Below are 16,633 nucleotides of genomic sequence, written 5' to 3' on the forward strand. Positions count from 1 at the left end.
TCACCCCAAAATGTATACTTATTAAGCTCTTAATAATTTTAGGAAAACAAAAAGAGATAAAAATCCAAATAGATACCTTTCAAAACTTGTATCTTATTTAAATATTAATAACTACCAGGTTAATGGCAAATGTTAGCCATATCATTTTGAGATTTAAAGCATTCTCTCTCAATAAATCTTTCAGATCAGTACACCGAAAACACTATGCATCCTAACTATTCACACAAAAAGCATTAGGCCTTTGTCACCTGTGCAGTGCACTATCTTCTGCTTGATTAGGTCCTGGCACGTTACAATACCAGGTCAGTCATGGCCCATCCCTGTTCTCTGAGACTTGATTTACACTATACATCCAATCTATTTATTTTTTAAATATATTTTATTGATTTTTTTACAGAGAAGAAGGGTGAGGGATAGAGAGTTAGAAACATCGATGAGAGAGAAACATCGATCAGCTGCCTCCTGCATACCCCCTACTGGGGATGTGCCCGCAACCAAGGTACATGCCCTTGACCGGAATAGAACCTGGGACCCTTCAGTCCGCAGGCCGACGCTCTATCCACTGAGCCAAACCAGTCAGGGCTCCAATCTATTAAAACTACAGCTCACAGTGCAAGCTGTTAATTGCTATAAACTGAGCAAAAGATGGATTACATTGTATTCCCCCAGTTGACCAAGATATAGTATCAACCTACTATTTTCCTGAATTCTCTCTGCTGAGAGTCAGCAATTTTTGAACAACTGGAGGATAGAAAGCTTCAGGCAGGAGCTCCCTGAAGAAGTGAAAAATATTTTCCCTTTATGAATGGGGCTGAAACATACACGGGCTTCGCTCTTTTGGACCAACTTCTCCGTTAAAAGACAACACAACCTTTTACATTTAAGTATGGTGGACAGATTCACTCTCATTTCTTTCCTTCACTTTTAAGTAAGATGAAATGAAGTAACTGAATTGTAGTTCAAATCTACAAATATTCAACAATCAACCCCTGTGCTTAGAAGGTGAACAAAGGACCATGGGAGGTTCACCCAAACAACCGTGGAATGGAGAGCCAAGAGTTTATAAAAGGTTTCATTTGTGAAGCCCATGCAGAATGAGGAGGCTTTGGTATGAGGGAAGGTAGACTTGAGTGAGAGCTTCTGAGTAGAAGAAACATTTCCAGCAAAGGACAGGAGTCAGCTAAGTGGGGCCGCCTCTGGAGAACAGCTAGTGCCCAGTTTATCTGGTGTGCAGTACAATGAGGAGGTGTGGGTACGGCTGATGAGATAGCCAGGGACCATATATGATGGCGAGGAGCCATGCGGGAGACTGTATTTCAGGGAAGGTGATCTCTTGAGAAGAGGCCTAGAGTTGAAGTCAGAGGCTTGGCTTGGACTGGCATGTGTGACTGTCTGGGGGGAACAGGAGCCAAGGAGGCTGCGGAAGCATAGGCTCCAGTCACTGAGAGAGAACGACATCTGGTGGAAAGGGAGAGGGAAGTGAGAGAAGAAGACCGGGAGCTTGGGCACGGAATCTTCCCATCATAGACCAACAGGGAGTGCTGCAAGTAGGGCCAAGTCCCCCTAAAGCCACACCTGGTGGGATTTCCCACAAAATGGCAGGAGCTACATCAAAGCCTCAGCTTCTTTCACCCTCTGAGTGATCAGGCTCCCTTCAACCCCCTTGCATTTGAACCTTCAGATAGGAGCTGTTGTTTAAAGGCCAAAGAAGCAAGGCTGCTTTGAAGCCCTTCGCTCTTAAATTCTGACTTAGTTGCATTGATGTAATGCATTTCATCCTGCGCTCTCTCTTTCTTTCTCTCTCGCTCTCTCTCTCGACTAGGTAGGGGGTCCCCAATTCTAAACTTGCTATCTCTTTAGTTATTCTGCAAAATATAAAATATAACCTCAAGATTTTTAAAGTCAAAGTTCATAGAAATGACTACACAATACACATGACAAGAGGCTGTCGAAAATGTTCTGTTGTATTATTTCCCACACTCCCTTTCCACCCCATGAACTCCCCTTGCTGATCAAGCAGAGTGCAATCAACATTTCTCCAGGATGGAGTGGCAAAGAGAAACCAAGGAAAAGAGCAAGTACATTCCTGGGCTTAAAAAAAATAATAATCTGTCTAAGCAGAAGGCAGAGAGATTCCACAGAATAATTGCTGAATAAGCTCATCTTCCCACCCCTCCTGGATGACATAAAGATTCTCTGAGGAGGGAGGATACAGAGAAAAGGAGAAAAGAAAGCCTCAGAAGAGACTCAAATTGCAGCTCACCTTAGACGAAGTCTGGGTGGGAGCAGAAAGGAGGAAAGAGTTGGTTGATGGAATTGTCTTTGAGTTTGGGGGTTCAGGAGGGCAAGGCTGGGTGCTGGTTCCCAAGGGGAACTCTGAGAGGCCCTGGTCATGCAGAGCTTACCTGCACCATCGGCAATGGCATGGGTTGGGAGCGGCTGCAGAGATAGCTCCCTGGGGTGTCAGAGACAAAGAGGCTGTGCCGAGATCTCAAATCTCCAGGCCCAGAAATGTCAGACTAACCTCCCAGCCCCTGGAGAAGGGAAGCCAGGAGAGCGAGAGCTTGCCCTACAAAGGTCTTGCCTTCATTCCACAGCCACCGTGGAAACATGGACTGTAACGGGAAGTCAGGTGGGGCTGTGTCACGCCCCTGGATGCCAATGCAGAAGAGGAACCACGCTCAATAATCAGATCAGACACCAGCACAGGTGGTCTCAAAGCCCCAGTACCATGACGCCAATTAAATCCTTGGCATAAAAATATCACCCCAGGAAGGAGAGAGAGAAGGGCAATCCTCGGTTTGTCTGACTTTGAACCTGATATAATTAAGAAATCACCAACACATTGACACTTAGATTTCGGGTACTTGACCATGTTTTCTGATATCTGGAAGGGAGCTCAATATAACAATTAAGGTCAGTGTTGGGAAAATACAGAGAGTTAAATTTTATTCCTGAATTTTTGGACTAAAAATAACATATGCATTTGGTCTGGTCTATACAGCCTGACTCTTCTCACTCAGTTATTTCTTATGCAATGCTACAATGACTAACCAAGTCATGCTGACTCATTTATTCCTGCTAAAGGGAACTATTTTTTTCTCTGAAAGTCAACTCGATTGATGAAGCCCAGATTCTCAGGAATAAAATATTGTGGTGTGAAAACCACACAATGTTCAGCATTGAGAATCCAAAGGCTAATCAATCAAAAAAAATTTAAAAAAAAAACAGAAAGAAAAGATGCCCCCAACCCCATTCAATTACCTGAACAAGAAAAATGTATCCCAATCATGGAAAGACTAGGCAAAATGATCATTGCTTAATTCTCTGGCATCATGTTAGATCATTTCCTAACCCCACTTGATCCTAATCTAACACTTTTGGGTAACGTCCCAGTATATTTAACTAACAATCCACACCGATAGAGGTACAGGTAGTTTACAGCCTGTAGTGTTAGGGATTTACCTGCAGAAACGACCTACTGGTATGACTTCATAGGCCAAACAAGAAGTTAATCACAAACACACATGGTTTAATTCCTCTATAGAAACTTCACCAGTCTTATGCTTAATTTAGCAATGTTATTTCGGCTTTTCTTTCTTGACTAACTATATTAAGCCCTGCTCCTTAAATGCTCTTGGAACCAGCTCTTTTATTCTCCATCTGGTTCCATCATTAATAGATTAAATAAAACTGGAACACTTGCTAAAGAATAACTTTAAGAATTGTGCTTTTGCATTCCAATATGGTTTGAAAAATTATTTACATAAATTATTTACATAACTCACTGTCTACAGCATCCCAAATAATCTATGGAGTCCATAGTGGGGAATGTTAGTCAAGCATGGGTGAGGTCCCGAATGTACTGGAGGGCAGGCAGGTGGCCCAGCTAGAAGAAAGAGGCCTCTTGTCATTAGTCTTGACTGGCTTGTCTCTGTCCTCAATACTCAAGTAACTATACTAGTATGATGATAACTCAAAGGATAGTTGAATATACTCCAAAACTATTTTTTTAATTTTATTAAAATAATGAATAATGCCAATTTGAAACTTGAGAGCCTGGCTTTTGTATTGACTCAGTTATTTTGAACAGAGTGCTACCCCCATCACCCAAGCCACACTGACCTCCCTTTCCTCCTACCAGAGGGGGTGTAGCTTGGCCTTTCCCCCAGGGCAGAAACCCTCAGGACGGGATGTGAGCTGCCACTAAACAGCTGATTTGCAGTTGGCACCTGGTCTTGGATTGGGATCATAGGTAACTTTTGTGAGTCTGAATATCTCTTTGGAAAGACATTATCCTACAAAGAATATGAAAAAAAAAATCTATATCTCTGGCAGCGTCCTTCTGGGACCTGGTCCACACTCCTTCACTGCCTCACTTGGCAGGAAGGATTAGGAAGCAAATTATCGGTGGCAGAGGAAATGTCACCTACCCTTTCTCCAATCTGAATTCTAACATTAAAATATCATTGTTTTCAACCTTGAAGTAATCATAAGATTACTATGCAGCTGTTCCCATTAGCAAGGATAGATAAGGATAGATAGAGGGTAGGTCTGCAACAGTCACTCAATAAGTTTTCAAGGGCCTGATCTCAGAGGAAATGATCCAAATATATGCAAACTTTACTAAAGATGCTTATAATCTGGTTGGAAGGTAGAGCTAATATAACCAAATCCCAACAAGCGATATAGAAAGTATATAATTATATGCCAAACTGCATAGTATAAACTAGTATTATAAGTTTTGATTAAAATCTGGGGAGCACATTTTTCTATGCTAAAAGAATTGTTATGCAGTAAAATGAGAGAAGGCATGTACTCAGAATCATTTTTGCAATTGTGAAATTTAGTATTAAGTACCTATTGTGAATGACTAATTTGAACGTAAGCTACTAATTTGAATGGTTGCTCATTAGAAGAGAGTATTAGCTGTACTCTCTGGAATATTTGGGAGCAACACTGACTATTTTCTTTAGATCAGATCATTATGAGCAAAAGATAAGTATAAAAATAGATTCTCTGTCACCTAGTAAGAGAACAAAATTAAGAGCCCAGATATCATGAAGTGACAATTTCTAGTCAAAACACAGAGAATAAGAATCTCCATACATCAATTTGGTGCCTACTAATGCTGATGAAAATGAGAACTGAGCAAGGGAGAGAAAATATCAGTGTCAATCCAGTCAAAACTATGTATGGTGCCAGGTGGGCACTGGAAATATCAGAGGGGGGAAGGGAGGAAGGGCACACATTGCAAAGTATATGATTATCTAACCACTATGCTGTACACTGGAAACTAAGACAAAATAATATTAAATATAAACTGTAACTTAAAATCAAATTTAATGTTCCTTTCAAAAAATTTAAAAAATATCAGGAAAATAGTAGTGCAGATGGTACTCAGGTATGGCCAGCTGCGCAATGAAAATCTATAAGTGACTAAAGTTAGGGAAGCAGAGCTAATATAATCAACATGTTTAAAATTTTTATTCATCCATTGATTCCATGTTAATTATTGTTAGTATTTTCACCTATGCACTATAGGAATTCCTAAATTTTTATTTCTATTAGCAGAGAACTATAGTCTATTATCTAACCTAAAGAAAGTCTATAAAACATTTACACAATCTAATTAGCATAAAAAGAAAGAATAAGCCCGGCTAGTGTGGCTCAGTGGTTGAGCATCGACTTATGAACCAGGAGGTCATGGTTTGATTCCTGGTCAGGGCACATGCTCGGGTTGGGGCTCAATCCCCAGTGTGGAGCGTGCAGGAGGCAACAATCATCATTGATGTTTCTAGCTCTCTCTTTTCCCTTCCTCTCTGAAATCAATATAAATATATGTTGTCAAACTTTTCATTGTCATTGTGTTCACCTGAAATGGTTCCAGAGTTATTTGTTCTACAGGAGTTTTGATTCTGCTGTATCATCACAATATGGACCTAGAAGTCCACATCTTAGGAGTACAATGTAGGCAGGATCTTATTACAACTCAGCCACGTGGGACTCTAAAATAATAGTTCTCACCCTTTGTTCTGCCAGAGCCCATAGAAAATGATGTTCACATACTAGCTATAGTCCTGGGGGCATACCCAGGCTTTGACATAAATCCCCTCCCTGACAATTTTTTCTAGAACATTTAGGTAATACAGAGCTGTAGCTGTTGGTTATACATAATTTCCAGTATGTTTCTTTTTATCCAAGAAAACAAAATCAAATTTTAAATAAATGAACTACTAATATGATCTGCTTGCTTGCTTGTTGTTTTTTTAAATAAATCATTCACACATTCCAGTGCTGTACCTATTCTGGGTAACAAAGACCTAAAGTATAACCAGAGCAACAGTGTCTCTGCCTTTTTATTCTCTGAGTTAGGCTAGAGATACAGAGGGGACAACTGAAGAGGGGCATGATTTGCAGATGAGGGTGGAGCTGGTACCAATTGTTTTAGGATGGAAAATATACAGAATTGTTTTTCCACTGGAAAAACACCTACTACCATAAGTTGTAACTCAAACTGTCATATGCATGAATGTGTTCTATATTATTAATCTCCTTTATGGGTAAACTTTAGCATTCACTGACAACCTCACACATGCTATACCATATTCTGTTTTAAATTAAAAGATATATATGAATCCGTGAATATTTTAAAAATTGAACAGTATAACAAACAGTATGTTACATGTAAACTGTGCTAAAAGAGGTCCAAAGATCTGATCAATTTCACTGACATCAAGTCAAATCTTAATCTGACCTTTAGGAAAAGGAATAATGCCCTTTAAGAAAAGGAATCCCTGTTATGGGTCACAACAGAACTGTGAGTCATTTACATGTGTGTGTGTGTATGATCTGCTCTTGCTGTTAAAAAATTAATCAACAATGTCTGTTTTAGCTTCACGATGATGCTATGAACTTACCCTATGCCAAAATAGTAGGAGCAGAGGAGCACAGTCAACATGAGAGCTTTGGGCATCTTAGTAACAAAATCATCCTTTTTTGCATCTATGTTGACAGTGTAAATAGCCCCAAAGTTTCAATAACTGTTCAAAGTAACTCTAATAAATACAGAGAGATGGACTAATATTACAGGAAATCAGTTCACATCACCTTTGTTCACTACATGTGTTAACACTACAAAAACATGTGAATTAAGGAAGTTAAAGTGAAAATAGCATTAAGCAATAACTCCAAATTAACCAAAGTAGTCAAACAGAACTTTATACTCGAGTCATATACTCCTACTCATGTTAAAAGCACAATCACTAAACTTTTTCCTGAACTGTCCAGGTTTAGCTGACAATTTTACCATTACCGTTGTACTTTGGTCCTCCTCAATGGAAATCAGAAACTCTTTTCCCCCTTCAAACCATTATTGTAAATAGTTATATTTATTTTAAGAATCCATAATTATTAAACTATTAAAGAAACAATGTGATACGATATTGTTTTAATCAAATACAAATAATTAAAAAGAACTATCTGTATCAGAGTAAAGGAGAGAGAAAAAAATGTGCTTTAGTCTCCTGTATCATATAGGTCTAGAGCTTACAGAAACATGTATGCAAAATATAGCTACTATATTTTTTTTTCGTATGTATGCACTTTAAGCACCAATAGTTCAACTGGTTACTATTCCCACCAAAGCAGAAATGCAAATTTTAAAAAAACAGCCCATATTTACATCAAATAAGTGAACACAGAAAGCATTTTGATACTCTTAAATGCCAAATAATGATAGACAAAACAAGATTCCTCTGCTGTTTGAACTAAAATTACCTCCCAAGCATCATTCAGACATTTCAGGCCCAACTAGAATTCTGTGTTCACTCTTTGTGCGCTTGACATGAACTTGATCTAATAAGTACTACCATGATCTTTGAGATTGCGGAGGATCACAGTGGGGAGGCTGTGGGACTGCCACCCCGTCACTAGCTCGGCCTCTACCTCCTTAATGTGGGCCCTGAGCATGAGGGGTGGCACTTTCAGAAGCAGGTCAAGAGGCAGCAAAGCTGAAGAAATAAAAGGGGGAAAGATAAGAGACTGTAACATACATTACACTGAATTTCAGGCAGGCATGCATGATTTCATTGCCGTCAACACTAAATTACCTGGTCTTGGTCTTGATACCACTCCCCCAGTGAAGTCCCTGAAAACAGAATTAGGGGCCATTAGAAGGACTTGTTCAACTTGGACTTGACCAACATTTACTGAAAGCCTATGGTTTGAAAATAGATTATAAAAATGAATAAAGTTTTCCCCCCTAAGACACTCTCAAGAGTTCAGTAAAGAAGAAAACAAACATATCTGAACCCAGAGCGGACCTGACAGCCCACTGAGCAACAGAAGAGCCTTGTCCCATCAGAGTTGTTTATCAGCTCTAGTGACTAGGAGCCTAAATCTCTTAGCATCTTGAATGATTTTCTTGTTACACTAAAATGAACATATTGATTTGTATTGAAAAGAAATATTTAATTTTTAGATATATTATTTTTCTACACTTTGTCCCTGATGTCTAAAGAAGAAACTATGAGATAAGATGATTTTTTCATTTAAAAGGATTATATCTTTCCTAAAGTTTCCAGTATTATCAACATCACTTGTTTGCACTGCCTTAAAATTCTAGATTTTCTGATCATTCTGCAAGTTGGTCTCAGCGCCTTCAACCCAGGAGAGGTGGCCTAAGACCCCACCAAGGACAGCTATAAATAACCTTCAACCTTGTTTTTTTCCACTAAAATTTAGACCCCGTTTCTTAATAGTTGGATTTTTAAAAAATAAAATAAAAAAAATCTGTGTCCTCGCAAGATATAAGAACTACACTTCAATTTAATGCAATCCAACAAAAATATATACAACATCAACCAAGTATGAGGCACCTGATAGTCATTTGCTGAGTAGTAATGCATTCATATAGGAATTCAAATAAACATGATTGGTGATTCTCTTACCCTACCCTATTCATTTTCATTATAGAGATCTTGATACATGCGTGCAACATATACCTAAGGTATGAGGAATAACAAAATTGGAACTCATTACCTACCACCTAACACCTAAGTACTAGAATAATGCTAAAATCTTTACATCCAACTGTGAGTTCCTTCCCTATCCTTTTCCATTCCTCCTAACCCTCTACCAAACCAGCCCTCTCTTGATCCCATTATTTTTTCTGTCCCATTTCCAGCCCATGTTTCCAGAGCCTTAAAAAGTAAATGAATCTCGCCAGTCTTGCACAGTTAATGTACTCTCCCTAGCCCTGGGATAAGGGAATGTATATAGAAAGAAAAGGGATGGCCTCTGCCTGCCCTCAGGAACTTCAAAGAGGGCAAAGCTCAGCCTGGGCTGGTGTGCTCAGTGGTTAGAGCGTATCCCCCGCATACAGCAGGGTCATGAGTTCAATTTCCAGTCAAAGGCACATACCTGGGTTGCAGGTTTGATCCGAAATGAATCTCGCTAGTCTTGCACAGTTAATGTACTCTCTCTAGCCCTGGGATAAGGGGATGTATAAAGAAAGAAAAGGGACGGCCTCTGCCTGCCCTCAGAAACTTCAAAGAGGGCAAAGCTCAGCCCGGGCTGGTGTGCTCAGTGGTTAGAGTGTATCCCCCGCATACAGAAGGGTCATGGGTTCAATTCCCAGTCAAAGGCACATACCTGGGTTGCAGGTTTGATCCAGCCCCAGTCAGGGCACCTGAGGGAGGCAACCAATCGATGTGTCTCTCACATCAATGTTTCGCTCTCCTCACCCCACTCCTGCCCTCCCTCCCTTCTCCCCTTCCACTATATCTGAAAAGAAAAGGAGGCAAGATCCATAGGTCCTGAGATTACAAAAGGGCCTTTCTGGCCACGTGTAGGATACTGGATGGTTACAAATGCCCATAATCATCTTTATATACAAAGACTAGAGTCAGGCACCCGCCCCTGAATACAATTATGCATTCACTGATTTATCAAAGTTGTGAACCACAGGCATCTCTGCTGCCACAAACATCCGATGTCATAAACTACCCTGCCAACTATACCCTGTTGCCTTAGCAACAGGACGCAAGCAAGCATGGAAAAATCTTGTTGCCTGAGCAACAGAATCTTAAAGAAAAGAGGGAGTGGGGCCTTAGGCTGTGACTATGGCAAAGGCTGTAAGTTCAAGCCAGTAGGTGAGATTTCAGTCCTAGTACAGTGAGAAATATAGAATTTCTGCCAAGATAAAAATCATGCAACTATTAATTACAGGTATTTGTGGACTGGAACCTCTGTGCAGTGCACTGTGTCCTAGACAATGCAATAAAAGACCGGGCATAGTCTATTATGTACCAACACACAGTAATAAATATCAATTGATGTTCTTAAGGTCATGATACAGTGACCAAAGCTTAGCAGGATTGGGGTGTATGTGACAATGGAAGAGGCTGAAGCCCCTGTGTGCATTATCAAATTCCACCAAACAGAATAATTTCTTTGTAAATGGAAATAAAATTTTATGGCTTATTGGATTAGAACTATCAATATATATACTGAGTGAGACTATAAAACCCAGCTAGAAACTGATAAAAGTCAAGCCCATTCCCAATTCTTGTAATAAAGGAAGCAATAGTAATAAAGGAAGAAGATTTTACATCACTTGGATCACTGAAAATGATTAAAGTTGGAAATTGCAAATAAAGTCCTAATTATTGAATTTGGAATGGCTTTTTCCTGACAGACATTAACCCAGCTTTTGTCTAACTCTGTTGATGCACAAAACATCAAACAAATGTTAACAATAAGGATGTCTATTCATATGGTTATTTGAAAGTAGATAATATTTTGTGAGAGTTCCTCCACCATGAACAGTGAGTTCTATTTTCCCTCTTACTCCTTATCGTTTCAGAGATACACACATCAAAGGATGATTTCCACAAACACTATCATCTGCTTCACCCCCTCTCAATATACACATGAAGTTCATCTCTCTCAAAGTGGGGATGGAAAGGTGATACAACCCCTCCGGAAAACACTTTGGCAGTTTCTTAAAAAGTTAAGCAGAAACCTATCATATGCTCCAACCATGTCACTCTAGGTATTTAGCCAAGATAACAAAAAATATAGTCCATATCAATTCAGAAATGTTTATCTGCTTCTCCCTGGTTGATCACACTCCTTAAATCTAGACCATCCAATCATCTAATAAACAAAACCCACCAAGTGTACTACTTTCCTTAAAATCCCTGTTCTCTGCTTTCTAAGCTGCAGTTTATCTTTGCCTCCATTTCTCAGACACAGAGAAACGGTTGTCACTTCACCTTTCCCAGGCCCCCTCTGCGGCTCCAAGCCACTCGGAAACTGTCCACCATCACTTCTCTTCCATCCTAAATCTCTCCTCTCCAGGGCCTGCTTCTCCTCAGTCCCATTCAGCCTGCAGAAGATTCTAGAAGGTCCTTTTCCATCGACATTCCCCACCAGCTAACTGTTCCAGCTCACCCCTCACTTTCTTCAATCGCTCTACACCCTCCCCCTGTCACTTTTAAAACCACCACAACCAGGCTTCTGTTCACACCAGCCTCCCCCAGTGCCACAGAAACTGCTCTCAGGAAGGTCGGTAGCCAGAGTCTGGCAGAAGGCCAAGTTGAATAGTTTTGTTTCAGTCCTAAGCCCAGGAATCAACTGTTGTAGAAACTTCTAGTTATCCCAAAACAACAATTTCTTATTCCTTTTAAAACAGAATCCCCCACACATATTCATCCTCCCTTGCAGCTAGAAGTGGTCATATGACAAAGTTCTGGCCAATGGTATGTGAGCAGAAGGGATGAGCACAAATGGGTCATGTGCTTAAAAGGAAGGGGCGTGTCTCCCTTTCCACTTCCCGCTGGCCACAGGTGGGTGTGATGTGGTCCACATTGACCATGAGGATAAAACCTATTCCTTGGAGATGTGAAAAAAAACACACAAAACAAAATATAAGGAGTCAGGGTTCCAGATGACCTCCCTTTCCACTTCCCGCTGGCCACATGTGAGTGTGATGTGGTCCACACTGACCATGAGGATAAAACCTATTCCTTGGAGATGTGGGAAAAAAGACAACACAAAACAAAATATAAGGAGTCAGGGTTCCAGATGATCTCATAAAAGCACAACTGCCCTACCTCCCTGTCCCACCCTTGAGCTCAAAGAAATGAACTGATTGGCTGAAGGTCACAAAGCCAGACTAAAACAGGTCCAAGCTTAGCACTCTTCCCAATATGCTGCTTGGTAAACTACATCAGTTCTGGGAGGGTGGGCTCTCACAGCCTCCATTTCCACAAGCCCAGGGTAACTTTTAGCTATCAGGTTTCCAGTTAGCCAGCAATAACTCAACTCCATGGAGTCTAAAAATATTTCTAAGAGCTCAATGTGTACATACCTCATTTGGGATTGTCTTTCTCCTCCTGAAGCACTAAAACTTCTCTTTAAAGTGCCTGGAACAAGAAAATAAAAATAATTACATAGTTTCCCATTGCAAATCATTTATTTGGTTGGTTGATTGCTTAAAACGTGCCGCATTCCATTATCTGAGAAATTGTACACAGTATAAAGACAATCTTCATTTATGAAAGCACCAGCTAAAATAAAATGTTGCAAATTAATATTTACCTGACAGGTTTGTCTAGGGTCTTTTTTAATAAAGAAAAGGTGCTAAGCAAAGAAACTCCATTATTAATAGCTAACAAAGAACGATAACACATCTATGTCATAATCATCCAAAGCTTTGCCAAGACAGCCAGCTGCAAGTTACCACGTGCAAATTTAAGGGTCCAACTTTTTCTTTCTCACTGACCCTCCCGCCATTGTTACTGGAGATATACAACACTTAATTCATCTTAAAACAGTCAGTAATTAACTGCTTCTAGAATCTGCTACACATATTAATATGCATGGATATTTTTACAGTACAATATTCATGTTTACCCAATTACAAAGCAAGACATTTTCCCTAGGGCCTAGGCCCTACCCGATTTGGCTCAGTGGATACAGTGTCGGCCTGTGGACTGAAGGGTCCCAGGTTTGATTCCGGCCAAGGGCACATGCCTGGGTTGCGGGCTCAATCCCCAGTAGGGGGCATGCAGGAGGCAGCCGATCAATGATTCTCTCTCATCATTGGTGTTTCTCTCTATCCCTCTCCCTTCCTCTCTAAAATCAAGAAAGATATATTTTAAAAATTTTAAAAAGACATTTTTCCTTAGCAGTCTGAAATTTATAGGAAAAACAGAACAGAGTGTCAGAAATTGGGATTATCCCGGAAAATCTGAAACATCCAATTAAGTTTGAAAAGGGACAAAGAATGAAGCTAAATCCCTGGGCTTCTAATTTTATCCTTAGGGAGACTATTTTAAACCTTCTTTTTTGAGATAGTCATTGGTGAGAAGTCACACAGTCATGGGTAAGAATTATTTTCATTTATTTTAGAGAGTATTTCTATCTACCCGATGTAATATCCCATGAACTTACTCTTTTAAAAGAGTTTTTATTTTCTCTCCATTTTCTATTATAACACCTTTTCTTTCAGTTTCAGATTTGTTGAGTGAATTGAATCCTCTCTCTCCTTATCATCTTTAAATTTTATCTTAATATATCTATTATTTTTCTTTCCCATATCCCAATGTGACTGTTTTCTTTACTGTTTCAAATTAAGAGTTAAATTAACATATATGGACTGAATTTATATAACATATTTTTTCATAGTTCTAAACAATTAAATTATTTAGGTTACTTTAGTGTTTTAAGAATAATACATCCCTTTACATTAATGTAAATAAAATTTTACAAAACTTAGTCTATACCAACACTAATTTATTCTCCAAGTTTTTTTTTTTTAATCCTCACCCGAGAATATTTTTCCCATTGATCTTTAGAGAGAGAGTGAGACAGAGAGAGAAACATCGATGTGAGAGAGACACTTCGGCTGGTTGCCTCCCACACCAGGCCTGACGGGGGCTGGAGATCTAACCTGCAACTGAGGTACGATTTGACCACTGAGGCAACACAAAAACCACAGTGCTGGTTGGTTTGGGGGCTCAGTCAGAGTGATGACACACCTGTGCCAATTAGCATTGCATCTGGGAAACAAACCACTGGGTTCTGTATGGGGTGACATTTACCTGACGCCCAACCTACTACCTGCTGGAGTCCACAACTGGTAAAGAACGCTTACTGAATGTAGATTCTTTCAAAGGGCTGGAACTGGAGCTGCTGGAGTTGTCCGAAATGTCCAAGTCATCGTCGAGCTCTGAGTATATATCTGCACATTAATAAAAAGAAGAAGCACATGAACCCTGAAACGGAAAGGAGTCCAGAGTGCTGCCAGCCCTTCACTAGAATGACCTTTCTCGATGTTTTCCAGGTTGAAGGTATCATCCGACAGGATTTCATCACAGGCCCTGTCTTCTTCCCTTCCACAGGGGGCCTGGAGCCCTTCGGGGGGCAGGTCCGCGCTCTCGGAAAGCTCGCTCCTCAGGCTGGCTGCCCCGCTGCTGCTGCTGCTCAGGCTCGCCTTCTCGAAGGTCTCCTGAGAGAGAAACGCAACCTTTAGCAGACACTTCTGTGTTCCTTCTGCAGGTTACAAAGCTTGTTAGGACATATATTAAAATACTTAAAGTAGCATTACAAATATGTGTGCTGAGGTAGCATCAGAGGCTCCAACTGTAGATTTGCCATAGAATTCATTCAGTCCAAATATATAGATATAGATATAGATATAGATGTAGATGTAGATGTAGATGTAGATGTAGATGTAAATGTAGATGTAGATGTAGATATAGATATAGATATATAGATATATAATTTTTTTTTTGTAAAGGTACCATTGGATGAAAAAAAATGGATGTGGCAAGATGCTTAGTAACAAAGGTCTGTGTAAGCTGGTGGGAAAAAATGCAGTACTAAGGCCCTGGCTGGTGTGATTCAGTTGGCTGGGCATCGTCCCATGCACCAAAGGGTTGCTGGTTCAATTCCCAGTCAGGACACATGCCCAAGTTGTGGCTCCATCCCCGGTGGGGGACATGCAGGAGGCAGCCCATTGATAAGATGTTTCTCTCTCTCTCTCTTTCCCTCTCCATTCCTTTCTCTCTCTAAAAATCAATAAAAATATCAACAAAAAATAAAGAAAATACAGTAATAAGGAACCAACGTGTATCAATTAAACTGAGAGTTCTCTTAAGTTATTTTGAAAAGATTTGCTATCACATCTTCTCAGCACCACAGAGAATAAGGAAGTAAGGCTTAGTTTCTTCAAAGTTCAAGGGTAATTAGTAGCAGATACAGCCAGGCCATGGAGAGAGATGAGGGCTCCTAAGAAATGAGCTACAGCAAAGGGACTTCAAACCACTTAGGACCCCAGGCCCTTGCCCAGAGTCAATACTCTCTACAGAGCTTCGCTAGCCACGGGCTCCTCCAACTGCTGTGTTTTCATTTGATAGCGCCCTAAGCTTACCATCTGGCCATGTGAGTCCACATTTCCCTAAACTGCAAGTATTAGAAACTGCAAGATTATATCTGACAGTTCAATAAGAATAAAGGGGAAAAGAAAGATTGCTCTCATTAAATTCCTAATCCATCATCTTGGTATTGCTAATCCAAAGACAGATTTGCTAGACATAATAATACTAATAAAGATGACGGGAAGAACCGTGTCATAATCTAAAAATATCACTTATTAAAGTTTTTCATTTTCTAAGAAAAAGACAGGGAAAGGAACTACATATGACTCAGCAGGAAGAGTACCGTTTCTTTACTCAGTTGAGTCCCAGTTCCTAAAACCTTTACTGTGTGTGACAGTTTGTGGTAAGTGTGTAAAACCTTAGGCTCTTGGGCTAAACAATGCTGACCCTACGACATAGACCGGGAAGATGAAAAGACAAAGGAAGAAAGGCCATAAGAAAGGTAAGTACAAGTTGAAGAGCATGAGAGGAAAGCAAAAGAGTGCATTTATTAAAAGAAAAAAAAATCTACTTGTGAAGTGTGTCAGATTGCTTCGTCACAAGTCAACTCCAATGATGAGCAATGCCTGCTACAGAGACAGGCTCATGATTTTCCCCCCGATATTTATTTTCCTGGTCTGCAAAACCCACTCAACCTTCTCCGGGCCCTCTTCCTTTTTCTGTCCTATCCCACAGATCGTTCTTCCAGCTCTAGTTTGCTATTCCAGACTTAAGGAGGTCTGACTTGCCACCAACACCCAAGAACCAGTTGGCTTGCAAATCAAGTCCTTTGCAATTGTCAAAATTGCATCCATGGGTAATTGGGTGTTGGCTTAAATGTCGATAAAGGGAACTCCTATCAACATTTGTAGGTGCCATAAACTAAATGCCACTATAGACACACTTTCCCAAGTGTGATTTCCAGAGTTTTTGCTTGTAGATATTTAAGTACTCACATGATTATCCAACTCACTCCTTTAAGACTTCTGGGCTATTTCAGTCCCTTTTAAATCCCTGGATACCTTGCACATAGCAAATGCTCAATAAGTAGTTGCTGTGTTGATATCAACGGGAGAGAAGGGTTAGAAAAACAGGTGAATTCCCTGATAGGGTGAGCAGGTTTTGTAACTGCTGTGTTTTTAATCTTGCCCCTTTCTGCAGGGTCCTACACTGTGACATTTCTGAGAGGTGAAGGGACTGTTCGG

At 40.2% G+C, this 16,633-nt stretch overlaps 1 protein-coding gene across 1 annotated transcript in view; it reads right to left on the reverse strand.

Annotated features, from left to right (window-relative positions):
- The window catches only part of NEK10 (NIMA-related kinase 10), a 143,971-nt gene that overhangs the window by 22,590 nt on the left and 104,748 nt on the right, over nucleotides 1-16,633 (reverse strand). The window contains exons 27-31 of the mRNA XM_014549224.1: nucleotides 14,335-14,518; nucleotides 14,165-14,251; nucleotides 12,377-12,431; nucleotides 8,112-8,149; nucleotides 7,872-8,012 (exon numbers count right to left, since the gene is read on the reverse strand). Coding sequence (XP_014404710.1) covers nucleotides 7,872-8,012; nucleotides 8,112-8,149; nucleotides 12,377-12,431; nucleotides 14,165-14,251; nucleotides 14,335-14,518 — 505 coding nt within the window. The remainder of the gene's footprint in view (nucleotides 1-7,871; nucleotides 8,013-8,111; nucleotides 8,150-12,376; nucleotides 12,432-14,164; nucleotides 14,252-14,334; nucleotides 14,519-16,633) is intronic.

Source organism: Myotis brandtii, unplaced genomic scaffold, assembly GCF_000412655.1.
Source record: "Myotis brandtii unplaced genomic scaffold, ASM41265v1 scaffold54, whole genome shotgun sequence".
Taxonomy (NCBI): domain Eukaryota; kingdom Metazoa; phylum Chordata; class Mammalia; order Chiroptera; family Vespertilionidae; genus Myotis; species Myotis brandtii.